Source organism: Harpia harpyja, chromosome 22 (genome assembly GCF_026419915.1).
Source record: "Harpia harpyja isolate bHarHar1 chromosome 22, bHarHar1 primary haplotype, whole genome shotgun sequence".
NCBI classification, from domain to species: domain Eukaryota; kingdom Metazoa; phylum Chordata; class Aves; order Accipitriformes; family Accipitridae; genus Harpia; species Harpia harpyja.
In genome coordinates, this window is record NC_068961.1 from 2,344,779 (window position 1) to 2,371,516 (window position 26,738).

The following is a 26,738-nucleotide window of genomic DNA, read 5'->3' on the forward strand; positions in this document are numbered from 1 at the left end:
ACATAAATGTAAATTTTCATGAGATCTTCACTGTTTTATGATTCCTCTTGGCTACAAAATACTAAAAGGATAACCAGCCTTGTCGTATCTTGCAACTTTGGATTCTGCTCAGAAACACAAAGGCTGCCAGAAATGAAAAACTTAAGAGTGGGGTAAAAGTCAATCGAGATTGCTCAAACCTGTAAAACAAAAGAAAAAAATCTGAATTTGGGGTTTTCCCTATTATAAAGTATAATGAAGTCAAATATCCTTTATATCTAGGCAAAAAATTCAAAACATTCACTGGTAAAAGGACATTTTTGCATTTACATGGCAGCCCTGATTTTCAAATCATGCTTTCCTTGTCATTGTATTGAGTTTCAAGACACAAGCCTTTTATTTCTTTTAAAATCCAATTTTTCTCTCTCTACAATCATCACACTATGTTTGGATTCTTGAATGAGGGACATATTTCATAGGAACCCATTTGAAGATGCATTTCTAGGGATGTGGGGAGGCAGGACTGATTTTCCACCAGTGGTGGGACCCAGTAGCAGCGCAAAGGGCTCCTTTGAGACAGTATGTTGGCCAGTTGTTCTCCGTGTTCTCTTAAGATAGGAAAAGTCTCAGTTTACGTGAAATGAGGGGAGATTTTTGTTACATATCATGAAAAACTTGCTTACTATCCTTGCTATAGGATAGTACAACACAGGAGCAAGCCACTTAGATTATTTGAACTGTATCACTGGAATTTTTTAAAAATTGTTAGACTACCATCTGTCATTAATATGCTGGATATGATCTGCCTCAGAGCAAAAGAACAGACTAACTGATCTTTTTTAGTCCCTTCCAGATGTACTCTTCTGTCATCTGACAAAGACTGATGGCTCTTTGTGCTGATGGCCAAATCATAACTGAGGGTTAAAGCCAGGACTACTTCGGATCAGTTTGTTCAAGGTATGTGTAAAGTACAAAGCAAATTCAAAGGAGAAATTATGGCAATACTGCAGGTGGTGCTTTTTATCAGCAACATCAGTTGCTGCTCAACATCAGTCGAGGAGCACCACTGTGCCAAAACTAGGTCTGCAAGGGTTTGTGTGACAAATATGCAAGTTTTAGAGAAGACATAAATCTGAGGAGTTCTAGTTTAAGAGATGATCCCATCCCACCATAAGCACTCCACTGGGGTTAACCAAGTCCCTACCTGTCATAGTATCAGAGCTCCTGAGGGAAAGAGTGTCCTTGGGGTTTAAAGTCCATGGCAATGGACTCTGAGGCTTGAGACAGTGAGGCTTTTGAATCAACTCAGTATTTCATGACTGCTATGACATGACAGTCAGTATGCAATTATATACTCAGCCCTCTAGTGTTGGCCACAGCCTGAATCTGTGTGGGTGAGGAAGAAGAACTGGTAAGTAGGATAGAGCAACCGTGTCATAAGCTACTGACAGCCTTCTGCAGTCTGTGTCCTTTTTGTGAAGTACCTAGGAAATAACGAGAGCTGGGCAGTTCCAGTGTGCTGTAGAAAAGCTCTTCCGTAGATGGAGACTACTTCCACCAACGGGTCAGAATAGCCTTATATACTGCTTCCTACCTTTGATTCTCAATCAGTATTGATGCTGCAGTGCCTACAGTCTTTTTGGATTGCAAATGGTGGGGGAAGTCAGCTACTTTTATTTCCCTCTGCTTTTGCTGTGTAGTGATTGCATTATCAGGGCAAGAATATGTTCCCGTTTTGCTCCTCACTTTGTAATAATAACTTTATAGTAATATTTTGGGACAGATGGACTGGACTTGTAACCTTGGGTAGTACTTTTTTTCTGTGTGTTTCTTTTCATAGAAACATAGCAGAAGAAAAAACACCAGTTAATAAAATAGAACTGTAGTCTAGTAGGAAAAGGGGAAAGTTCCCTGAATTTATATTCACTCCTGGAAAATACAATCCTATCACTGTGAATTTGTGACATTTAATTTGTAGCAAATGCAACTACATGCTATTTAGTATCCCAGGAACAGAATCAGACTCTCTTGGTGTGCTCACTGGAGCGTTCAGGTTTTTTGAGGCGGCAGTTGGAGGTATAAAGTAAAGGGATGCCAATCAAAAAAAAAAATCAAAATTGAGGATTTTGTTTTTCTTTTCCTTTGGATAAAACTTGTAGCCCTGCTTGTCAGATACTTCCAAGTAAACTCTTTACTAATACTCCACTAAGTGAGCCTTTCCTCTGGAGGATGATGTCATTAAGGATGTAAGGTTCTCTGGGTCTAAACTCAGAATGCAGCAATAAAAATTAACAGGAAAGCTCCATTCCAAACAAATATCCTCTTGACAATCAGTAACAAGAAACTACAGGCTGTTATTGAAGAGGCTATGGAGATTTTCAAGCCAGGACTGACTGCTCAGCAAACCTGAACATCTGCTTTTAGTTTCTGCTTTGAAGTCTTCCTAGTGAAATGAAAAATTCTTACAGCTCAACATCATAACCTCTGTGGTGTCAGAAAATCAATTTCCTTGTATGTGCAAAACTAAGCAGTGCAGAAAATCAACTGACAGGAGCGACAAAAAATTGGGGGATGAAAGTGTATAAATCCCCACGCGCTTGCAGACCCCAGTTTGCTGCTGCAATATGAAAATCTGCATGCTCCTGGGGACAAAGAGGGACTAGACACCAAGCATATTTTAGGATATATCACTAGTACCTTTCTAATCTGCATGCAGCTTTAGAGTAGCCGGAGGTGTGGATTTAAGGCTTTTTATGTCTACCCATAAATTGCAGGAGGAATAATGCAGTGTAAGGGTAGACCACCTGAAACTGAGTCTGTTCTGTTGAATCCACTGCCTGTGGACTTGCCTGAATGAACAGCTCACCTTCTCTGACAACCTGGGGTGCTACAGCTGAGGCAGTGATTTTTCAGGACCCTTCGCCCCAAGACATGTATATAAATGCACAGGTGTTGCTCACAAACATTTGTGCATTTATCCATCCACGTGACTGCATAGAGAATTTTGGAAAATGAAAAGAAACGTAGTGCATTTCATCCCAGCTCTTCTTTACGTACCTTCCGTCAGGAAGCATGCAGATTAATGCCTCCTGCTCTTGTACAGTTTGTGTGTATTGCCCTAGTATGAAAATATCTCAGCTTTCAAAGGTATTTTATTTCTTTGAATTAGAGAGAATTAAAGCAAGAGGTGGAAAAACAAAGGCGAATGCTGGCTGAGAGCTAAAAGTAAATCTTTTCTGTCATCGGTTGCTGTACAAGATTATAAGACCACAGAAATGGCTTGGTGTAGGATGTCTAATGACTAAGTTGTGAAAGTCGAGTTGGAAAAAATATAGAGAGCAGATGCCAACCCCCTGTCTCTGCTGCATTGTGTAAAGGGAAATACTTAGGGGATGATACAGGAGAGGGGCAGGCAGTGATCCGTTTGCCTCCCACACACCTGTGACCGCAGCCGGCGCTGGCTGGGGCTCTGGACATAAGGGGGCTGCAACAGGAGACAGCTTGCTCTGCACGCCAGCAGGCACCGCACTGCTTCCACCTTCACACCTAGCGATATATTTAAAAACCTGGTGAGAGACAAGCCGAGGAGATTGGCTTACAAATCCTTTAGTAGCTCCCTTTGTAGCTTCTGTGTACAAAAGCTGGAGAGGGGATGAGGGATACAGATGACTATTTACCACATTTAGGGGGAGTCTGTAGACGTGAGTAAAGACTGGATCAGCAGGACATAGTTTCAGAAATCATTCTAAAAGTTCTCAACCTCTTTCAGATAGTCTTAAGAGAGTCTGAAAACTTTCATAGATAGGTTAAAACACAGATTCTAGACTATTATTCTCTTTTAAGCACCATGGAATATCATCTACCAACATATATTCCTCACCTGTTTCATTTCTAAAATTCTTACCACCTTACTTAGGGAAAGATGCTTTGAGAAAGCTGGGCAAGTTCATCACGCTAGACTGTGCTTAATACGTGACTACACCAGCCAGCAATGCTTCCAGTAGGAAAAGTGGGATGACAAAAGCCTAAGTGTTATTCATTAAAGGATGACAGCAGTATTTGGCTCCATACTGATTTGAATTGTAAGAATCTCACCAGTGATATGACCAGAATCACTTTTTAAGCTTTGAAATTTTATTATGTCAAACCCGACTTTTCTCAGGACTAGCAAGTTAACAAGAAAGCAAATCATATATGGGATTTAGGGGTTACCCTATGAGCAAAAAAGGAACATGAGTAATACAAGAGGCACAGAGAGAGTTGGCATGACTTTGTATTGCCATTTAGATATCCAGTAAAGCATAATTAAGAATAGTAACCTCTGCCTCCAGCTGGGCAATAACAAGAGTGTCATTGTTGAGCTCCTTAGAGTGATGTCTGAAGCTCGTAGGCTTTAAGTTAGTACTGCTTTTTCCTGTTATTTTGTAGTTTCCTACCAAAAGAGTGAATCAAAAATAGGTTCATTTTCCCCCCAGGAATCTTAATTGCTTATGGAACCTCGTGAGACTCTATTCTTAAATAAAAGCTGAAATACACATAGAAGCATGTGGTGAGGGAAATGTGGTTTTTCAATGCACAATAGGAAATCAGGAAACACATGAACCTGAGAACAACAGATTGCAGCAAGATAGAGGCCAGATGTGGAAATGGCTAGGACCCTTTTAGGGAGCATTTGAAAGGTTACATCTCTATAGATTCTCAAAAGAAATGTGTGCTAGAGACAGTTCAGAAACAGCCTCCAACGTTTCATGCATGTAGGAGTGTTGAATGGCAAAAGGGTGCCTGAACAATCACAGGTCATATCCATAAAAGCAGCACTGTTTGCAGCCTGATGTTTCAACAGCTTTCTCCTAAGTTAGTACGTTGACATACAAATTAAATGAAAGAATTTCCCTCACCTTCTGTGCAAAGGTGAATTTTACATTACCTTGCTTATTAGGTTATTTGGTAGCATGAGTAGATGAAGCCATGGAAGTTTTATTATGAACAATGTGCTTAGTTACTCTCATTTCATGCTCTGAAAATTAAGCTATATATTAAAATGTTTTTCATTTGTTATAAAAAGCTAATACTGTTGCCATGGTAGCCAGTGTGTTATATACTAGAAACAATTGCTATAGAGAATTAATGCTTCCCTGTGAAAACGGGATTCCCACCCTGTGGGAATAATTATGTGGAGTACTGAGGACATATTTAAGAAGCCTTTTGTTTAGCTGCAGCACAACCCCAGGACCATCTCTCTGGGGAGCTGCTATGGGCTGGAGGAGTTGCAGCCGCTGCCACGAAAAGAAATGTGAAGCCAGAGCCTCCAGCCCCCAAATCCCTAGGATGGTGTTCTCATCCTATTGAACCCAATAGCAACACTTTACTGAAGCCAAAGTTTTTCCACAATTGCTGTATGACATGGAGAACACTTAGTGTTTCAATGTAGGCTGGTACATCTAACTGGTGTTTGTGTCGCTGTTTGAAAAAACATTTTCTCTGATAGCAAAACGTATGTCCTGCCTCAGTTACACTGATCAGACTTTTTTTGAGGATTGCAGTAAAAATCAGCTATTGAAACATTCCAGGTTAAAAGAACCTCCTCCTCTTCTCTTTAAAAAAAGGCGTATGCATGCGAATTACCACCAGAGAAACCAGTCTCTTTTTAGCACCACTGCTTTTCGGGTTTTACCTACCACTGACTCTGTATTTATTCTTCCCCTCTATTGTTGTATACATCTTTCTAGCTACACCCTTGCCTTTTGACCTTCTGCCTATGGCTCTGATTTCTCTCATTACTGTGTGTTATTCCTCTATCTTCTCTTCTATTAAATCTCTTTTCCATTTAGTGTGCTCTACTAAGTTTATGAATGCATGGCTCCTTCCTCTTCTAAACAACTAATGGACTTCAGTAATTGGAAATATGACATGAGGAAGCATGCAGAGAGAGAGCAAACAATTTAATAGAAACAGCGTTGAGAAGATAGAAATCATCTGTCTTCAGCACTGATTTTTTTACAGGGCTAGACATTAAAAAATGTGTCATAGCCTTCCTTTGTTCATATTTAAGCAAGCATTCCTGTTGAATTGTTTCTGATTGAGGAAAGAATATTTTCTACATAGGCTTGGTCAAAAGGAGATTTTCGTTTGACCTTTTCAGCTTCTCATTAAAAAGAAACAAAACCCAAAAAAACCCCAGACCTTTTTGCTCAGAGATGTATTTGTTTAACATTTCATTTGTGGTACATTCTGTTTTAACAGAACCATATCAAGATGTGTCATGTCAGTTTGCTTTGATATTCAGTCAGGTCTCAAGCCCGATCGCATCATTCTGTTGCAGTAAGCTGCAGTGACACATCACAAGGGATGTGGTCTAGCAAGGAAACTGGCTCATAACATTGAATTTGGGCATGAAGAACCTTCTTAACAGCCTTGCTGTGGCAATCTGTGTCCAAATCCAACCTTTCAGTACCAGTCAGGTTTTTGTGAGTTTAGTTTTTCTTGTTAAAAGTCAACATTTTTTACTGGAAGTAGAAACTTAACAGAAGTTTAACTTATCAATGCAATATTGGAGGTTTCAGTTACTATCATAATCGGAGTAGGAACATGAATAATAGAGATACTCATAGAATATCTGTGACCAGGAGGTATAATCATAATATGTATCTGATCAAGGATTACTTGAAAAAGACCCAGGAAAAAAGGTTTATATATTATGCAGACTTCAGCTGCTATAGACAAGAACTTTTAAAATGTTTTCACAACACCTTTTATTCAAAAAATCTGAGCAGGACTCAGATGTTCTCCTGAGGAAAACATCTCTAATGATGTTGCAGGAGAAACCTCTGCCAAGTTTAATAAAAGCATTAAATAAAAAGGTTCATCTTAGGTATAAAGACAAGAACAGCCTTTCTTTCTTTCTTTCTTCTTCTTGGAGGGTCATATTCAGTTAGAAAAGGGCAATGACATCTTTATAGGAGGTCTTCAACACTCAATAGACAAACAAAGGCAAAATTATAAGTGAAAATAGTTTAGAACAGAAGTCACAGCTTTCTTCTGTTCTCTCACTTTCTGCTAAGTTAGCTTGAAACTCTTCTGGAAGGGACTGCACAGTCCTCCAAGGAGCTAGCCGTGGGAGTTCAAGGAAAATACACAGTAGAATTTTAAAGCTATTTTCTCTGTTTCTTCAGGACAAATTCTCTATTCTACTTGCAATTCCTAGTGATACTATGAGACCTGAGGCCTCATAGGCAAAATGAATTTGAACAAATAATACTTGTATTAACTATGCAATGCCTTGTACAATCAATATGTTATTTTGTGGACAGGTCTTGCTTGGTTGGTATTGCAGCACTGTTCAGCATGACATTTCCTAGAAAATGCCTTATAACCATAAATTATTGGAGAAAAACAATATAGCACTATTCCTGATATCCAATGGTACTCACCGGCACAATCGAATCCACTTCCTCGGTAGCCCTGTTTGCATTTGCACTTGAAGGATCCTTCAGTGTTGAGGCACTCTGCATGGAGGTTACACCTGTGTGTATTTGTCACACATTCATTTATATCTAGGGAAAGATATAAACACTTCAGTGAAAACTGTGTTGAAACCCAAGCTTCATGACAGGCTGTTTGTGCCGGCTGTCCATTTCCAGGTATTGTAAGCACTAGTGTTAGACCAAGACGGTCCAGAGACCATCGGAGGCAGAAGAATTCACACTAGGAGAGAATGCTTAATGTCAGCTCCAACTGCAGAACTAATGGCATATGCGTCCATGGAAAATGTAGAGCATCCCAGTAAAGACAAAATGAACGTAGTGATTTTCTGACTGAGAACAGGATTCAAACTGTAGGTTGTAGATGCTCTTCTATTAACAAAATGCAAAAGGCAACAAGAGAATGTGTGACATCAGTTAAAAAAAATTCACCAAATCTGTCTCATTCTTTCATTCACTCTAGAAGAAATGCAATGGAAAGTAACCCTGAGCATGCCAAGATGTTGAGATCTTCTGTCTACCTCTAACATTCCAGCATACATATAATGCTGTATGAAAATATAATCAGGAAAAATTCAGTAGAAAATACTATGTTCAACTGACAGCAAAATGTACAGGTACCAAGAGTAACTGATTTTGTTCTCCTTTTCCCTTATTTTGCTACATCACAAAGATGGTTCTGATTTCTCCCACATGAGGGAGACAAGTTGGTGCACGAATTTTTGCACCACTTATATTTTATCCAGATTGCTTCATTTTTAGCAGCTGACAGGTCCTCTCATAATGTAAGTAAGTCAGCTAGGAGACAAGTAGCAGGAAGACTGACTCAAAAATACGGTATGTCTGAGAGTGAGATTCAGGTTTGCAGATAAAATTCTGACTACTGATACCTCTCCAGTTTTTCCTCCATGCACACATATTGTATGAAAAAGTAAGTATTTTTTCCACTTTAAGACTCTCAGGGTTTGCACACAACAGGAATTGCAAACTTGACTCTCTAAAACCTGCCTTATAATCTCCCTCCCACCACTAACTCCCAATACCAAGCAAACATAAACAAATCCCATGAATTCTCTTTTGTATGTGCTTCTTGTAGTAGTTCCAACCCTTCCAGGCCCTCGTGTAGTCAACTGCTTGAACAATACTGCTGCAGTGCCTGCTGCGGTAACTTACACTTTGCTGTTCTTCCACCATTCAGCTAATGAATTGAAACAGGAGTAAAGGTGTTTTGACATTTGTTTTAACACCTGGGCATGTCAAGATAATATTTTGCCTATATTTATTTTGTTTGGGAGAAACTTAGGCATGCAAGAGAGACTTGAAAAGTGATTAAAACCTACTATTTTCATACTTTTTTAAAGTTCTGTACTGTCCATCCAAACAAGTGTTTTTACAGTCATGAAGGCACTTGATTCACATTCCTCATTAATGACAAAAAAAAAAAAAGAAAAAAAAGATTGTGGGACTGCTTGTTCATCACAAGTTGAAAGTCAAGAGGACAAAAAATGGCTCTTTAACTAAACCTGTACCAGAATTAGCCCTTCTTTGTAGTTGATTGTTGCTAACTTACTACAAGCCCTTGCACATCTTGACTTGGTACAATGAAGCAATTTAATTTGCAAGTGCCAGTGATTAGGTTTTTCATAAGGGCACAGAGAAAACCCAGAGAAAAATTCAACGTGCCATCAAGAATATTCTTAGTGTGACATCTTTCATCTGTTTCTGAGGCAGTATCCCCAGACTAGGCCAACATGCTTCAGGCAATGACAGGAAAGATGCACGGTGTGGGAATCAAAAAGAATGAAGAAGGAAAATTCATGGGCTGAATCTTACCTACACAGTCATAACGGCCACTGACGTATTTCAGTTCATAACCAAGCTGGCACTTGCAGTAGTAGCTTCCAAACGTGTTGATGCATCTGCGGTTGTAAGAGCAGACAGCTTTGCCGGCAGAACATTCATCAATGTCTAGAGCAGGAGAAGGTATGCTGGTCAGATCCATGAGAAGGTAAAATGGGAAAGCAAGAACTAGTTGGGATTTGCACAGGAATGGTTTGGTCTTGGTTATCACAAGTTGTTTAATAAATAAGTCCTATAATTACACACTTGCAGTTGGCTTTTGCATGTGCTTACATGAATGAAGCAGCAAAATGTGAACTAACTTTATGGAAGATTTTGAGACCTGGCATGGTAAAAGCTAGGGTAACTGGCAGTGGGGATTCTCCCCACCGGGGACAATGATTTGCCCTCAGGTCATGGAGCAAGGTCAGAAGGAACTCCACAAATTCCATTATTTCCCCTGAGAAAGGAAATGACAGAGAATTGTTTAAGAGAAAGTCCTAGAAAGAAGGAAACGGAGAGCAGCAGCAGCTCTTCTACTGAATCTCTGCACCTCCCCTTGCTGGGCTAAGTCAAGGCATAATGCGGAGTTTCCAGACTGCGAGTGGTCTGCCCAGCAAGGTAGATGACAGGGTCAGACATTTCGGAGAGAGAAGGAGGAAGGGTGGTATGGGAGGGGCCTAAGAACATTATTCAACAACCACTGTAATTAAATGTTGCTAATTTGATTTGGTTTATTGTAACATCAAATTTAAAATAGTGCCAGTTATGATATTCGGTATTTGTCCTTCTCTATCACATTTTAGCACATAGCAGTGACTTTGCACATAATTCATCATGCCACACTGCTGCCCTTTACAGCTTAGAATTGCTGTGAAGTGCTGCTGGACACCACAGTCAGTCTTTTTATCATTTCTACCATTCTTTTACAGTGCTTAGGTGATCAAAGGGAAGTGGACAACAACAGAAAAATATTTAAACAAACCTGTAGTCAAAATCCCTCTTTCTGTGCATGCTACACATTTCTGATGAGGGCTTCTGTTTCCCAGCCTCCATTCCCAGACCTCTCCAGGTTCTCATTTCCCCACGCCTCTGCCAGGACCAGGGTTTGCCACAAGCTAAAGGACAAGCCTGCTGCACTCGAACCTAGCATGAAGCTTGTGTCTGCAGTGAACTCTGAAGACTCACTGTACTCTTAGAAACAACAGGTTTAGGTTTAATTAAAAATTGTCATCTATAATTGTTATTTTTTTCCTTCACCAATGCACATGTAGAAGAGGCAAAGTGAAACACATCAATATGCTGCTCTGCGGGTCCAGGAATAATGCAGCTTCTTAGGAGGATTAAGCTAAGACTAACAGCCATGGATCTTCAAATGCTTATCTGTTTATAGTGTTTCTGTGACTAATACTAGAGTATTAGAGTATCTTATAATATATTAAGCATCTATTATGCTATACAGCAGGAAGATGCTATCTCATTTTAGAGATGGAGAATGGATGACATACCACAGGTCATGCAGAAAGAAGGGATCTGATATTTCCAACCACTGGACATACCTTTTTGTCTATTTTACCTTTTATCATATGTATCAGCATTCTTCCAAAGCTATTTGAGCAGACAAGGTAAATAAAAATAAACTCAATACAAAAGAATAAAAAAAATTGCCTGAATAATTCAGTAAGAGATTTAAGAGAACCAATCATCTTGTCTATTGTTTTTAAATACATATGTCTACAATGTTTGCCTTCACATAGCTCTTAAATAATTCAAACAAATGTTAACTGTGACTGGTGGTAGTCCGAGAGCCTTGCTGATTACTCAAAGCAGGACAGTTCCAATTACAAACTCATTTCATTTGAAAGAAAGAAATACCATTCTCACGTTGGAGTCTTTATAGTTTGGAAGTTGAGCCAAGTATCCATATGGGTTTATCTGATAGCTCCTAAAAGCAATAAAGTAGTCCCAGGCCATACCATGTGCAAGCTGCCCTTTATGATCTGAAGGACTTGCACCATTGTGACAGAAAGAATGTAAAATATGTGAAATCGTCAATATTATTACATATGTTGCTAAAGACATTTTAGTAAATAGCACTTGTTGCAAAAAGTTTTTTCACAGAATCACAGAATGGTTGAGGCTGGAAGGGGCCCCGGAGGTCACCTTGACCAACCCCCTGCTCAAGCGGGGACACCTAGAGCTGGTTGCCCTGCTCCTGCTACTCCCTGACATGCACTTCACTGCCCCTTCTGCTCTAGTTGTCGGAGTGGTCGCTGCTTTGGAGGGTTTGTTTCACATCTGTCGGGTTTTGGAAGGAGCTCATTTAACTTCAGTATCCAAATGGGTACGATTTCAGCATTAGGTTACAATGCTGTAGCACTGCTTTGTCAGATGACAGTGTAAAACATTATCACAGAACAGTACCAAGTGTTATAAGCAATGCTTTCTTCATTGCAGGAAGAAACGTTGATGTGATGTTGAGGCTTCTGGAGAACAATCCAGAAGTTTGTATTGTGGGTCATCACAATAAAAGAAAAACCCATCCAAACACAACGCCCAAATCCCATAATGCATTATGTCAGTAGGACAGCTTCCCGCAGGCAAAGCATTGTATTTAACAGCCTCATAGCAATAGGGAGAAACTGAACCTGCTAATGACTCCAGATCATGTCAAAACATTCAATTATTTATTGGGGATGGGACTGGTCCAAAGAATTACATGGCCAATATTACCAGAACAGTTATTAAAAAAAAGCATGCAAACTTTACACCGCACTGCGAGTAACAAGAAGCATTATTCAAGACAATGAGGAGGGCTAACTACTTCTTAACCTTTCCCCAGAATCTGAAGTTTTTGGGGATCCTATAGAAAAGAAGCTCAGAGTGAGCTCTCTAATCATACCAATGCATGTCCTTCTGTTTGGTCCCAACTGAAGGCCACCTGATGGACAAAGGCACTGCACCTCCCCTTTGACTTCTTCACATCCATATTGGCAATTCACCATGGCACATGTCCTAGAACCTGAAAACGGTATTTAAAATAACAAAAAGAGCAAAATTCTAGGCTGGGATCATGCACTTAATTTTAAGTTAGATCTGAATGAACACAGAAAATTAATCAGAACAACATTCCATTCATCATAAATCAAGCTGTTCATACATTAACACATTAACAATTCAGGGGTCCATGAGACAGATCTTACACTCCCCTTCACTTTGTTCTTTCTTTATCTGCCCTTATTTCTCCTTTTTTCTCTGATCCCAGTTCTGTGACTTCTTACTACCACCTTTTAGATTCAGAGACAGAACTGCTCAAAGTAGAAAAAAGGTGTTTTTTACATTTTCCATTGAAACAGTTTTACCTTACAGAAAACTGCTATTCAGTAGTGAAATGTTTTTATTGCTTACTATCAAATATGCTTCTAGTACAGATTCTGATTTTAAAAACTATTTAGCCTGATGGACTTCTTAGAAACTGCCCTTTCTTTTGACCCTTTATGGAACAGATATCTGAATCCAATGAGGCACTAGCCAGAACACAAGTCCTGGTCACCACGGGTTGGTTAGGAGTCTGAATTATTGGAGATGATTTTGATTAGCCTCTAAACAGAAATGTAGGGTTCTAGATCCTGTCTGAGAGACCTACATGAGACTAGAAAAGTAGGAGAAATGTATTAAGTATGTAGGGAGATATTTCTAAAATCCTGAAGATATCCAGGAAGCGTTAGTGTTATGATGCCAGGGAGAGAAGTAGCATTTGGAAGTGTTTACTGGAACAGATGGAGGTGTGTGCAAAGAAAGTATTTCCAGCTACTTCACTCTGGTTGTGTTCAGAGAAACAGAAATGTATATAGGTTCTTTATAAGTGGAAAGCCTGGAGCGGTTGTCAACTAATTAGAGACAGAAACCAACTACAAGAACTTGAAACTGGCTCACCGCTTAGGTAGAAAAATATATGAATTTTATTTTAAAATGCAACATGTTTATTGTCAGAGGTACCAGCACTTTCAGAATGGTGCACAGTAACAGAGTGTATAGAAAAGACAATGATATGTGCAGGTGCATATATAGCTACAGCCATATTATTTGTGAATTGAATATAAAATATAATGCATATTAGTTCTGTGTGCTTTTAAAATTCATCTGTTTAACCTGTGATAAAATTATTTTTCTGAGGCTGGTTTGTTTAGAATCTGTGGCTGTGATGAATATACAAGGCCAAGAATTTACTGTATTTGCAAAAGCATTTTACTTTTGTATGAATGGGAACATAAAGGAGATAAGGGTTAAAAAAAGACAGACTGTAAATCATAATACTTTGGCACATCATCTACTTCCTAAGTGGGAATAAAGAAACTTACTAAAAATTATTCCTCTCTAATTGGTAATTGTCTGTTTTCTCTTTTGTTTGAAGCTCCTATTCCTGGCTTTGGTTAGACATAATATTGGCTTAGACGAACTGCTAATTAGATCTATTATAGTAATTCCTACAGAGTTTGGGTAATTTTGTGTTAGGTACTAACCTACTAACTATTTTAAGCAATGGTTCTCTGTGGTCCAAAGCCACAGTCTTCTGATACCCTTCGTCCAGCCCCATGGTCCCTCGGCGTGGTTGCAGGTAAGCCTGACTGCTCAGACTAGGTGGACTTCATCTTGCTAAGGTGACTTACATCATGGTGAATTTGATTCAAAAGAAGCAACAAGATGTTCAAAATATTTGCCTGAATAAGATGATGAGAATTATACAGTTGGTTAAATAACTTGGCATTTCATCTGAGCACAAGCTTAAGTCAGCTTCAGGTGAAATGGGAGGCTACTAAACTTAACCAAGAATAATTTCTACTTGAGCAAATAATTTACTACTTCATTTCATAATCATAGTTTCTGCTTAAGAAAATAAAGGCTCTTCGGAACTGGAAGGTGGCAGATGGGTTGTGTTAATGAAGCACAAGCTGGATGAACATTTTTTGCCTCCTTAACTAGAGCTGTGAAGAATGAAGACGTATTTCCCTTCTACAGGAAACCTGGTTTTCCCCCTGAAATTTGGTTTTATTCTGTGTCAGTGTTTGTCAGGGCTCTACTGAGAAATAATGTTCCCGTGTGCCAAAGTGAAATGCAAGCTTCAGGGCTCACAGCTGCTCGGGCAATTTTTTCATACACACTTGACACTGGCCACCACTGCTGCTGAGAAATTCAGCATTTTGTGCTGGCTTAAGCAAGGGATAGTGCAACTGAGCATTTGGAACAAATGTGGAGTTTCTTAAATCTGGAAATGAGTCCTGAACTAGGACTGGCTTAAAACTAATGCAGCAGAAATATTAAGTTACAGTCTGGATCCAGTTTTCTGAGTTGGTTCAGAAGCATGGCTGCAGCAAGCGTTTGTGCTCAGAGGAGCAGGAGGGAGGGATGGAGGGGACAAAGCTGCTGCTGGGCTCAAAGGATAGTTTCTTTTGACTGCAGTTCTGGCTTCTGCCAACTTCAGCTGTCCATAAGACAGTGGCCTTACTGAAAACTGCTCGGCATATGATGTCAGCAGATGATACACAAATTATCTTGATGAAACGGAAGGAATATATATCCATTTCTTAGGGATCTCAGGGCTTCACAGCTGTTGGCTGCTGGTGATACACACCATGCTTAGTAATGCAGAGGTACATCCCTGAGCTGTGATGCAGGGAAGGGAAACCCTCCAAAAGCTCTGGCCCCAGGCACTTTTCGCAGCAATTTCTGTCCCCCTGCCATAAGAGAGAGAGAATAGGAGCTCTGCCCCGAGCTGCAGACCCTGCACTCCTGAGAGTGTTTGCCAAGGCTGGGTATTTTTTCCAATTATCCCGAGACTGACAGCAAACTTGCCAGATGGACACCCTGCCTGGTGAATGGTTGTCTCCAAGGTTTGGAGACCAAAGCCTTTCAGAGTTTGTGGTTTTCTGTCATATCCATGGGAAAGATTGTGCTGCACCCCATACAGCTAGGTCCATTGGTTTAGGACAGACCTCTCAAGCAGATTGTTCCACTGCTGAGACCAACTATATTCCTTGTCCAGCTGATGCATCTGCTCTGGTCCAGTGTACTCATAAAGGGCTGTCCCCATGTTCTCTAGGGTTTTGTGAAATTCAAAGCCAAAAATACCTGTATGGCACAGCTCAGGTGAAGAAAAAAAAGCATTTTCTACAAACAAAACAGTGTCATTGAAAAATAAGAAGCTTCCTCAGGTCTGAAAAATCAGGTTGGCTAAGAAAGCAGAATGCTTTCCACTACATGCTGGCTTAAAGACAAAGAAAATAGGTAGAAATATAGTTTAGATAAGCCTTAGCTCAATGAACAAGTGTTTGCAAGAAGCTGGCGGCAACTGTGAGAAGCATATCGACACACAGATAAAATAAATTAGTCAGGGAGCACAGAAAGATAAAGCAAGGAATAATGGCATGAAATTCAGCACAGTAAAAAGTAGTGTATATTGGTGCTTTGCTTGGATAGGTTCATTCATCCTTACTCAACAGATGAACTGGCAGGACTATGCACCAAGATTACACTAGCTGTCCTTCATCTGAAGCAATGCTATCATAGATTTTTACTTCTAGCAGGACAAAAATTCCTCTGAACACCAAAATACAAGTATGACCCAGTTTACTTTATCCAGGTACCACCAAATAGAAAGCCTCTTTCAGCTGCTGACAGTACCAGAGAGCTGTGGCAAACACCCTATCCTGAATAAGCTAAACCCATTCATCACAAGAAGAAAATCTGCTGGATCAAATGCAATTAGATGATTTTGGTGTGCCTGTCCTATCAGCTCTATTACTTACTTGCGCACGTGCCATCTGGCATAAGCATGTACCCGTTGAGACAATAGCACTTGTAGCTGCCATGTGTATTCATGCATCTGTGTTCACAGGGACGTGGTTTCAGTCCACATTCGTTCAGATCTGCAGAAGTCATTGGAATGAAGTGAGTGCTGGGTTTGTATACATATATTCATACATATAGGTGGATAATACTGCCTAATGCCTTGAATTCTCCACAGTAAAATCGCCTGGATTGAAAATGAGCCAGCCCCTTGCAAGATGAGAGTTTAGCAGGCCATCTGGCTGAAAGACTGCTAGCAAAACTAACATAGGCAGACTTCTACACCTGAAAAACTAATGCAAACTCTGGCCACATCTGGCAGCTTGTTAGGAAGAGGTGGAGGGGGACAGAATTGCAGTTAGTCTCTCTTCTGAGACTTATTTTTCTGGATTTCTCTGAGTCTAGCTGGAGATTTTAGCCCTCCAGTTGACCTCTGTACTAGAAAGGCATAAACATGAGATGAAGAACAGCAAATTGGCTTGAGATAAAGTGAAACAAAGATTTTTTTTTTTTTTCCTGAGCTACATATTGGGACCAAGGTTATCAGCAGCAGAAATTAAATACAATATAAGAATTATGTGACTTTAAGAATAAAAGGACAAACCTCAAAAATCTCAAAATCCTGAGAATAAAAGCACCCTAAATCCTTCTCAAAATCCAGGATTTAAAAGGCTTTGCAGAAACTAAATTAATTTCAAATTCCCAATAGCTATCCTTCACAGGGAGAAAACTAGAATCCTAAAAAATTTAATTTGCATGGCGTAGGCAAAGCAGTGCTGACAACAGTATTGGTCCTATGACAAGGGGACAACATCTGTGCTTGTGACTTCTGTGAACTGACACCTCTACTGCTTGTATTTTGAAACCTGATTAGTAAACAGACAGAACTCATTAACAGAATGCACCAGCACACGCAGCCTGTTCAACGTGTGTTTAACGGCACATGTGACCAATAATATAATTTCAATAAAGACGCAACTCTCCAAGCAAGTACTGAGCTTGCGCAGCCCCACTTCTAATGGGAGAAGCATCTGTTCTCATGTCTATGCGCCCTGCAGACCACAGAAAAAGCGTAAACTTTGTGGGGGTTATACCTGTGCAGAAGTGTTTGTTACAGCTCAGTCCAGCAAAGAAAAAGAGGGTTGCATTCTATTATTTAAACATAGAGTCTGTTTGAAAAAGGACAACCTATCAGCTTGCAAATCACATTGGATTTTTGTGCTACTGTGGCTCCACTAAATAACCAAGACTCTCTCAAAGAAACAAGAGAGCAAACTAGGGAACAAAAGTTATTCCACTTAGACCATACATTTTCAAAAGTGCTTAGCTGCACCTATCTTGCACAATGCACAGTAATGCAGATAGCATATACAGCTCTAAAAGAGAACCTACGGAGATAAGGCTAATTTAGCTCAGACTTGGTGGCAGACTAATGCAGTCCTCTTATCCCTGTTACTTCAGTTAGCTCATGTTGAGCTTGCTCAGCAGGGCATTCTGCTCTGAGGACAGAGCAAGGCTACATCTGCCAGTAAATTAAAAATGGCTCTGAGCATTCCTGGCTGCTGGAACATGACCACCTATATGACTATACTATTGAAATAGCTCTGGGACATTTCTGGCCTGTGCCAGCCACCACTTTACTAAAAAATTCCTGGCCATGCTTCAGAAGGTAGAACAGCCCAGGGAACTAACGGGCAATTTGCACGTGTAGTTCTGTGCGGTGCTTCCACCAAACCTCAGACTCTGAAACTACTGCAAGTGCGCAGAACTGATCTGCTTGCCTACGGAGGGCATATCAAATGCATCAGGAGTTACTGCACAGGAAACACCTAAAAGCTGAGGGCTTCTCTGTTGCCTTTTGGTAACATTTAAGCTGCGAAATCATTTTTGAGGTTAAACTTCTGGATTTAGAGGCTGAAGTTGTAAGAGGTACCTACGTATCTATTACACACAACCAGGGCTGTTGTTTCACTTACCTCTCTCAGTGCTACTGAGGAATTGACTTCTTTCCCTGTGAGCAACATCAAAAGTGTAAAAGATGGAGTTTTCCAAAATACTTCACAGTATAGCTTTATAGTATACCGTTTGAAAGATATTGTGTAATAAATGGGTTGTTTTGACTCTGAAAAATGTGTCTTTAGTATATCAATGCAATGTTTTCAAGCAAAGGCTGCAGGTGCTTAGGAAGGTAGCAAGGATAGACCCGTCCATTTGTGTGGCCTTTATGTCATGCTTCTCTCACAGCACCTGCAGTTCACTCATCTGCACTGCAGTAGGATTGCCTCTCTCCATGCACAGTGACCTGCTCCTTTCATCTGATCCAACACAAGGGTCTCATATATCAGAACAGAGAAAAAAAGCTCAGTTCTCACCAATGTGTTAGCTGAAATATTTCCATGTCTAATTGCAAGTTTATGAAGGCAAAGTGGCACATTCAAAGTTTCTGAATATGCAGTTCTAAAGACCCCCAATTCTGGTTCTCAGAAATACCAATCAGCATATGCAAACAGATGGCATTGGCCCAGGCAGCTTGAGAAATTACATGTCTAGCACATAGTTACATGTCTTTCTGATGAAAAGGTTAGTTAAGAAATTAACATGGGTTGCTAGTTAAGAAAATAACATGGGTTCTGGATCTGACTCCTGTCTCTTCTAATAATTTCCTATATAATGTCTCCATGCCTTAATCCTCTGACTATAAATATGACAGTTTGCCCTTGTCATCAGCCCGCAGGAGATACGTGACATAGGTTCAAACTTCTGTGTGCTGAAGGAGGCTTAGAGCTTGCCTGGTATGCTGGAGATGCAAGAGCCTTCAACTCTAAGCTCTTCTATGTAAACAAGAAAATATCTTGGTTTACTATTTTGCAAGATGACACATAGTACGAGATAAGGAGACAGAACATGAACAGTCTGCTTTCTGGAGTAATATCCCCATGTGCACAAACCTTGATTACAGGTTTTCCCTGTAAATCCAGGGAAACATTTGCATTTGTTTGGTCCCATGCACTCGCCATACTTGCAGCCATGTCCACAGATAGCTGGCGGAGTCAGGCAGAAAAAGGAGAGAGAAAAAGAAAAAGTTAGAAATACTCTGAGAACTTTTGCCCTACTTAGTTGCCTAAAAACTTATTGCACAAGTTCAGTGTCCTCCATACTTTTCCCTCTAGTTTGGGCATGGTAGCTACTGATCAGCACTTGATTTCTGCTTGAGAAAAGTGACACTAGCACGAATTACACAAGTGCATGCTTTTCCAGATTTGTAAAGACCTGGAAAAGAAGGGACTCCTTTTAGCTCTCTCCCTTATGCTTTTTCTGCCATGCTTATGATTCACATTTAGTTTTGTACTCTTGCCTTTTTCCTGTTTTTAAGTAGCCTGTGTGAAAAGCAACTAGCCAGCAGCTTGACTTGCTATGCTTGGCATCTGGAGTAGCAAAGAGGTAGCAGCACTCTTCTGCAGCCAAAGGAGACACATTACCCTACAGCAGTTTTCCAGTCTTGGATCTCCTCAGTTACAGCTGAGGAACATGTCCACCCCATGATGGAACATTCAGAGCACATCTATCAAATGATCAGGCAACTATCCTTACCGCACATCCCAATAAGTATAATTGCATCAGGTTTACAATGATTTGAGAGGGCCATGCTTAGCCTGGATGCATTAAAAAGTAAAAATTTTCTAACTCTCAGCCCTCTGGATCATTAGTCAGTAATTAAATGCTGGCTTTTATAAGGCTTAAGGTTCCTAAAGTCAATGTGATTGTCAACATGAGGGTTATTCAGGAAAAAGCAAACCAAACATGCATTTAAATCAGTACTAGCTCTGGAAAAACAGCGAAAGAGTATGCACCAGAATGTGCATCTCGCTACCTTGTGTAATTAAGCTGCTAGGCAAACTGTAGGAAATAGGAAAGTCACAGCGTTAGTTACTATATAGTAAAATTCATAATTAAAATTTGTACTTCTGAATTCAAATATCTTCCCTACATTTAAAGATTCATTCAGACATACTGATCCTCTAACTCTGCAGAATAAGGCATTTTTCTACACTACCTCTATCCCTGAATGCAACATGGTGTACTGCAAGACCAGCTGAGTTTCAGCACTGAAGCAGAGAACACCGCTGCATCTGGATTTACAGTGCAGAATTACATCATAGTTCGCTTAAAGTAATGTGCCAAAGAAGAATCTTAAAAGTTTATGAAAACTGTGTTTTAGTATGAAAGCAACCTCCTGCTTTAAAAGAAGACAACCTACTCCACTGGCTGATCAAAGTTACATTTGCCAGTTGTCCCCCCACGTGTTCATTTGCCTCAAAACTAAGGTGCTATTAAGCAATGCAGAAATATTAATAATGGTATTCATCACTTTTTCCTTTTTTAAACTGACATGCTATATATACAGAGCAGAGATATTTTGGCATCTTACCCTTTTAGATACCCGTATGTTGATTTTCAGCAATGAATAACCCTAAGCCTCTAATCAAATTCACCACATATACAATGCCAAACTCTCTGGGACAACAGGTGCAATATCTGAAAGATTCCTAAAACACGTATTTTATGATTTTGTTGTGTTTTGCCCAAGTACAACTAGAGAGAGATTCCACATCACCTTCTCCTTGGGATCTGTAGACCTTTTACAAATTAGAAATGTCTTAAGAGTCATCGAGTCTTCATTAAGCCAACAATCCACAGACCAGAATGCTGGTTGGCTACCCAAGCTCAAGCCAGGTGCACTTATTGCTTGGGGTTTATTTATATTTTTAGAAAGTTAAAACCTTCTGGTTCTCAGAGGCTGTGTACTCTGAAGATAAAGGATACCAACTGATAGAAAACCATTTTAGGGGTCCATATATAGCATTAGAAAACACCGCATTTTTGGCACTTACTTGACAGCTGTAACAGTATAGGCACTGACCAGGGCTGTGCGGGAGGTTAGAACAGATGGTCCCTTCTGGACCTACAAATTTTTGACTATGTATTTTGTGGTTTGGTGTTATTTACCCAAAGGTCTGCTTTTTTGAGGAGGTGGTCTCTCAAACATGTTTTATTCACTCTCTCACAGAGTTAAGAGATTTCACTCCTCAGAAGGTTCCTTTATGTAACTTCTGGCAGACATACGAAATCCCTTTATTGGTACCAAGTACACCGCCGTGGAGAGGAAACAAGCATAAAGTGTTAATGTTACCTTCGCAGTGGCCCTTGTTGTTCTTTTTCCAGCCATAACAGCAATCCAACCTAGAACCATAGCGACACACCCCAGGCTGGCTCACAGCCACCAGCTGCCCACGAGCTCTCGAGCTGCGTAAGGAAGGATAAACACCAGCTCCAGCAGGCAAACGTACTTTAATCCATTGCTCCGTATACTCCTTTGTACATTTCCCTTATGTTTTATCCACCATCAGGCATTTTCATTTCACCAAACCTAGGGCAGTGTTCCTAGACAGGAATGCAAAGTTGCATTTGGTTGTAGAAACAAGGGAGATGGGAACGTTCCACCTGCAATAAATTAACTGTGCAACTTAAATCCTTTCTAATGAGAAACATAAGAAAGGCAAAGAACACAGCCAGGTCCCCTGCTAGAATGAGTCATTTTTAGTATCAGTGAAGTCAATGGGGCTGCTCTAGCTTGCGTCATGTGAAGAATTTGGATCAAATATATGATGCCATACCTGACAGCGCTATTGCTTTGGATGATGAAATACTGATTCTACAGAAAAGCAGCTTTCTGAACATCAGTCAGCCCCATAAAAGCTACTGACTTGCAGGTTCATAGCCACTGCATGCGTGCAAATTGATTAAGTGCAGTCCTGTGCATTCTGGTTGCACAGGACTCCCTGACCATACATATTAACATTAATTTAATCTGCCAATAAGCCCAGAGGGTTCAAAGTCACTGCGCAGATCAACAGGTGCAAGAGTTGGAAAACCTGCAACATTAGTAGCCAAAATTATAAATCTGATGGAAATCTACAACTGTGTAAGTCTTTTAGACCTACTCTATGCTGCACCGGGTGCTGTGACTCCAGTTCTCTTCTCCCTCTGCTTGCTTGTTAAACTTAAGTTCTCCATTACCACATGCCTGTCCCCTTTATGAAATTCTCTTCTTTATCCAAAATCCTGTCCCCACTGCTTTTTCCAGGCCATAATTTAAAATGCACTTTCTTCAAAGAGTCCAAAGTGGTGTTTCTCACACAGAAAATACGTTATCTGCGAGAGCTTCATAGTCAGGGATTTGGGGTATTGAGGGGGACAATACGCAGCAACAAACATCCCCATGGTGGGGAAAAAAAATGGAAAAGGAACTTTGGCATTTTTTAGTCTGATGCACAATAAAGGCATTGCTTTATCACCTTACAGCAGTGCTTTGCACATAATGTTCTGCTCACATGCTAGAAAGTGCCCTTGAATTCACCTGGATAGTAAACGTATATTCTGTTTACATCCCAGAAAATTCCCTTGAATGCAGCTGGATAGTGCTATGACTCCCCTGGAAGGTTAAAATGCCTAAAGCTTGGAGGAAGCAGGATCTCGTTACTTTCCAAAAGGTGCTCATTTTCACAGGAAGACAAACTCATTCAGTAATGTTTTATTTAATAATTCACTTCAAAATCAAATGAAAGTGTCTTTACGAAGTATACAATATCTTACAAGATTTCAGTACAAACTTGTCTTAAAACTGGGAAATGTTCCATAAAGCTCCAACTAAAATGAACACAGCTGAACTTTATAGACACTGCCCCGGACAAGGTCTTTCACTTGATGTGACTTCCACAACGAGCATCAAGTTAAAGCCTACCTTTGGCAGTGAGAAACTCAACTAGATCATTGACAGCCCACCTGGACCCCAAAATCTGGGAGGAAAACCAGTTTTGCCAGGTTAGTCCCTCCGACCTGTGAAGAACCACGAGCCATCAGCTCAGCTATTGCTGTCAGGAGTTCAGCGTTTTGTGCAAAAGAAAGAAATTTAAAAAGAGAACATCCTTTCAGGCAGGCAGATCCTTTCTGGGAGAATGTCACATGGACCCTCCTGGACGTTGTGGGAGAAGTAACGCAGACTGGAGGCACAGGACACTTCCAATCTCTCCCTATATGATATTCATGTAGGATTTCACAGGGAGTACCTAGAAGCGTGCTGTGCTTATCACTATCTGCTCAGTGTGCAAAAAATACCTGGCCTTGAAGAACCTGCAGCCTAAATATGTGACTGAAGAAGAAAGGCAAGAGAAGGTAGACTGTGCAGGTCGGATCGCTGTGCAGGTCAGTGGCAAGAGCGGTCTCCGCATTTCTAGCAAAAAGAACTCTGTCCTCTGAGAGTCAGCAGCTTACAGCACTGGTGCTAACAGTAACAAGTGGCAGACCGAGCCGTCCAGGGTGCCCAGGCAGGAGAGAAGTAATGAATGTTATGCGGCCATGACATTGCTGAAACCAGTAGGATGGCATTTAGCAAAGAACCTTGAAGATGAATAACAAGAACTTCTACAGTAAGCCAAGGCCTCCTTAGCTGAGGTGACAGAAAGAGTGAGCTGGCTGTTATTAGCTGTCACAGGATCACTGTGAGCCAATAGCACCATTATAAAGTAAGTAGGACCCTCAGGTGTTTCAGTTAAAATTCCAGGGAAGTTTTACTGCTGCTGTATCAGGTTGTATTGTGTACATGGTGGAGAAATGTGAATTATATATGGTATATATGATGATAAAAGCTATGAAGAATGACCTATTTTACAGAGGATGAGAAGAACTTGGCTTCAGTTGAACAAACCAAAAGCTGAGAGGGGATCCGATTGCTTCCTTCTACATGTCAGGCAGCTCCAAAAGAGAGAGAGGAGAGCTTTTTAAGAGAAAGGCCAATTTATATCCATCTGCTCTTGTGCTGCTGTCCATTAATCCTCTGGGGGGGATACAAGAGTACGAACACAGCCACAAGAGGGGTGAGAGTCTTGAAGAGCATTGAAGAACTAGGGGAACAACTCCCACCTAATTTTAAGATACACAGTCTCTTTCACAAACTGAGAAAGATCTAATGTTGCCTGTAATGATACAAACATAGGCCTGAATGAAGTGACATCCCACTCATTCAGCTGCTGCTGAAAAAAATTGTTCCTCTCTGGCGTAATATGAAGATTACAAATCCTGTCCCAAAAGAAGTTGGACCAATTCAGAGCAAAGCATCCAGGTACTGGCCAGGACCAGGTAAGTATAAAACTCTATACCCACAGTGGCGTGAGCAGTAGACAGAATAAATCTGGTGTGTGATGGGAGGACAGACCTTAAACTACTACACAGTACCTTTGACTTCTTGCAGTGATTTACTCAGTTTGATATTTAAAAAAGAAAACATGTATTTACAATAAAACATGTTCAGAAAGTTCACCTGCTCCACTGATCAATTGGCTAGGTAGATCTTTCAGCAGAGCGAAGTTGATTGATAGGGTAGGACTGATATCCCCAATAGCTTAAATGCACAAACAACTGCAAAGGAAAATATTACAAGTACAATAATGGGTGAAAAAGGGGGAATAAAGCACACCTGAATGTTGGGACTTGCTTGTCCAACACTCTGCCCCTGCCACCCCTTACCCCCGCTTTGTTGTTTCATTCTACAAAATAAGAAAACAGTTTTACATTGCATCATTTTCTCAAAATTAGTTTATGACCTAGGCCAAATCCAAGCTACTAAAAATGTCTCTATACCAATGGGCAGTCAAAAATTTCGAATATAATAACTGGGCTGATAGCTGTGCTGGACTATAATCCTCACTAGCAGCCATTTTACCAGTAACAGCTAAAATAAAAAGAAGTAAAAATCCCAACAGTGAAAAAAGTTACTTGTCGTGTTCTCCTGACCAGTGAACATGAGTGGCATAAGACCTGCCTGAACAGTTATGTGACAGTAGCAGCTGCAGAGGATGAGTGAACAAGTCTTCAAAAACCTGATTTAACCAGCTAGGTAGACAACAAGGTCTGGTATGGTTTAAGTTAATACAGTTCTTTGTTTTCAGGTCCTATCAATATTCTGTCTTTTACTAAAGTTTGCTCTGGGAAGGAACATTTATGAGCTTTTACCTACTTTTTTTTTTTTTTTTTTGCTTCAAGACACAGCTGCTGAATACATTTAGTGCACTGTTTCCATAAGATCTCTACAGGACGCTTTTGGTCAGCTCTTGTGCACACAATAGCTGCCTGCTGCTGGGGGCGGTGCGGGGGGGATGGAGGGAAGGTCTCAATTATATTATTAGCAGCTTCCAAATAATTTCAAAGACAGGATATTATCCATTTCTTTCATTTTCCTCTGAAAAAAATTCTGGGCATTGTTGCTAGCAAGAAACAACCAGCACCAAACCTAAAATTTTGACCAACTGGTGTATTCAGAAGGACAAAAAGATGGTATATCACCACTTAGCAATTTGAAAGAAATTTCTAAAAACTCTATTGGGAGTGTATGTCACGCAGAGATACATTGGAACACTTTGCCAAATGAAGGCATAGGGGTTTTTGTTGTGTTGGTTGGTTGGTTTTTTGGTTTTGTTTGTTTGTTTGTTTTTACACAGTTTTATTTGAAGGGTGACTTCCTTCTAGAAAAAAGTTCACCTGTAGTCATATCAAATAAAACCAAAAAAGTGTCACCTATTATCTTCTAATAACTGTGTCTTAGATATCCCATCAGCCAGTTTCAGGCACTTGACATGACAACAGTCCTGCTTCACTGCGAGTCCCTCCCAAAACACCAAATGAAGTTTAGCTTGGGCTTGCAGAATTTTCTTCTGTCAGGCTTCACGTGCCCACGGAACTCCTTAAAGAAAGTGCTCAGAGCAGAAAAGTTAAATGTCCAGGTATGAAAGCTACACTTCTGAGAGACAAAACCAATCATAATTAATTCAGTCTTTCAAAACTGATTCTAATTTTTACTGTTTCCTGTTCCTCCTTCCTAGCTATTCAGAGCAGATAGGATTTCTTTGTCCTCTTAAATTAGGATCCCTTGTCATCCACGACTTCCATCAAGATGTTTGAAAATCTCTTCTTTCCCCTTCCTCCCAATGGAAAAGGCAGAGTGACAATCTTGGTGGAAAAGAGAGATGCCACCACCATCATCCAACATCAGCTTGGACAAGACATGCTGTAAAGCAATCAGTCTTACAGCAGTTGTAGCTTTCCCATACGTTTCCCGACTTACTGTGAAATAACATCACTTTTACCGAACGTATGACTCTTGGCTTCAGCTAACTCCAGGCCATACTTTGGTCTGGAAGGAGATAAAGCTCTTCTTTTACGGTTTGACACCTTTCGAAGTGTTTGAAATGCAAATACGCAACATCAAGAAATAACACAAGTATTTAAACAGAGATCTGCTTTGAGAGCAAATGTGTTTTCCGTAAGAGCAGGTCTGGAGTTCACAAACTTCCAGTTCCTGAGGAGCTGACCACTTGATAGCCCTGCGTGTGCTGAACAACACACTGCCACTTGTTGATCATAAACATTCCCATTCACAGATCTGATACTAAGCGAATAAACCACACAACATCTTGCAGACTTCATCTCCAGCTGCTGTGAATTCTCCTTTTACTAGCTACTCCCCTGCCGCAGCACTTG

The 26,738-nt window shown here is 40.3% G+C and overlaps 1 protein-coding gene across 1 annotated transcript in view; it reads right to left on the reverse strand.

Annotated features, from left to right (window-relative positions):
* The window catches only part of EGFL6 (EGF like domain multiple 6), a 42,317-nt gene that overhangs the window by 14,841 nt on the left and 738 nt on the right, over nt 1-26,738 (reverse strand). The window contains exons 2-7 of the mRNA XM_052774112.1: nt 21,337-21,449; nt 19,094-19,186; nt 16,106-16,225; nt 12,202-12,321; nt 9,294-9,428; nt 7,410-7,532 (exon numbers count right to left, since the gene is read on the reverse strand). Of these exons, the coding sequence (XP_052630072.1) occupies nt 7,410-7,532; nt 9,294-9,428; nt 12,202-12,321; nt 16,106-16,225; nt 19,094-19,186; nt 21,337-21,449 (704 nt within the window). The remainder of the gene's footprint in view (nt 1-7,409; nt 7,533-9,293; nt 9,429-12,201; nt 12,322-16,105; nt 16,226-19,093; nt 19,187-21,336; nt 21,450-26,738) is intronic.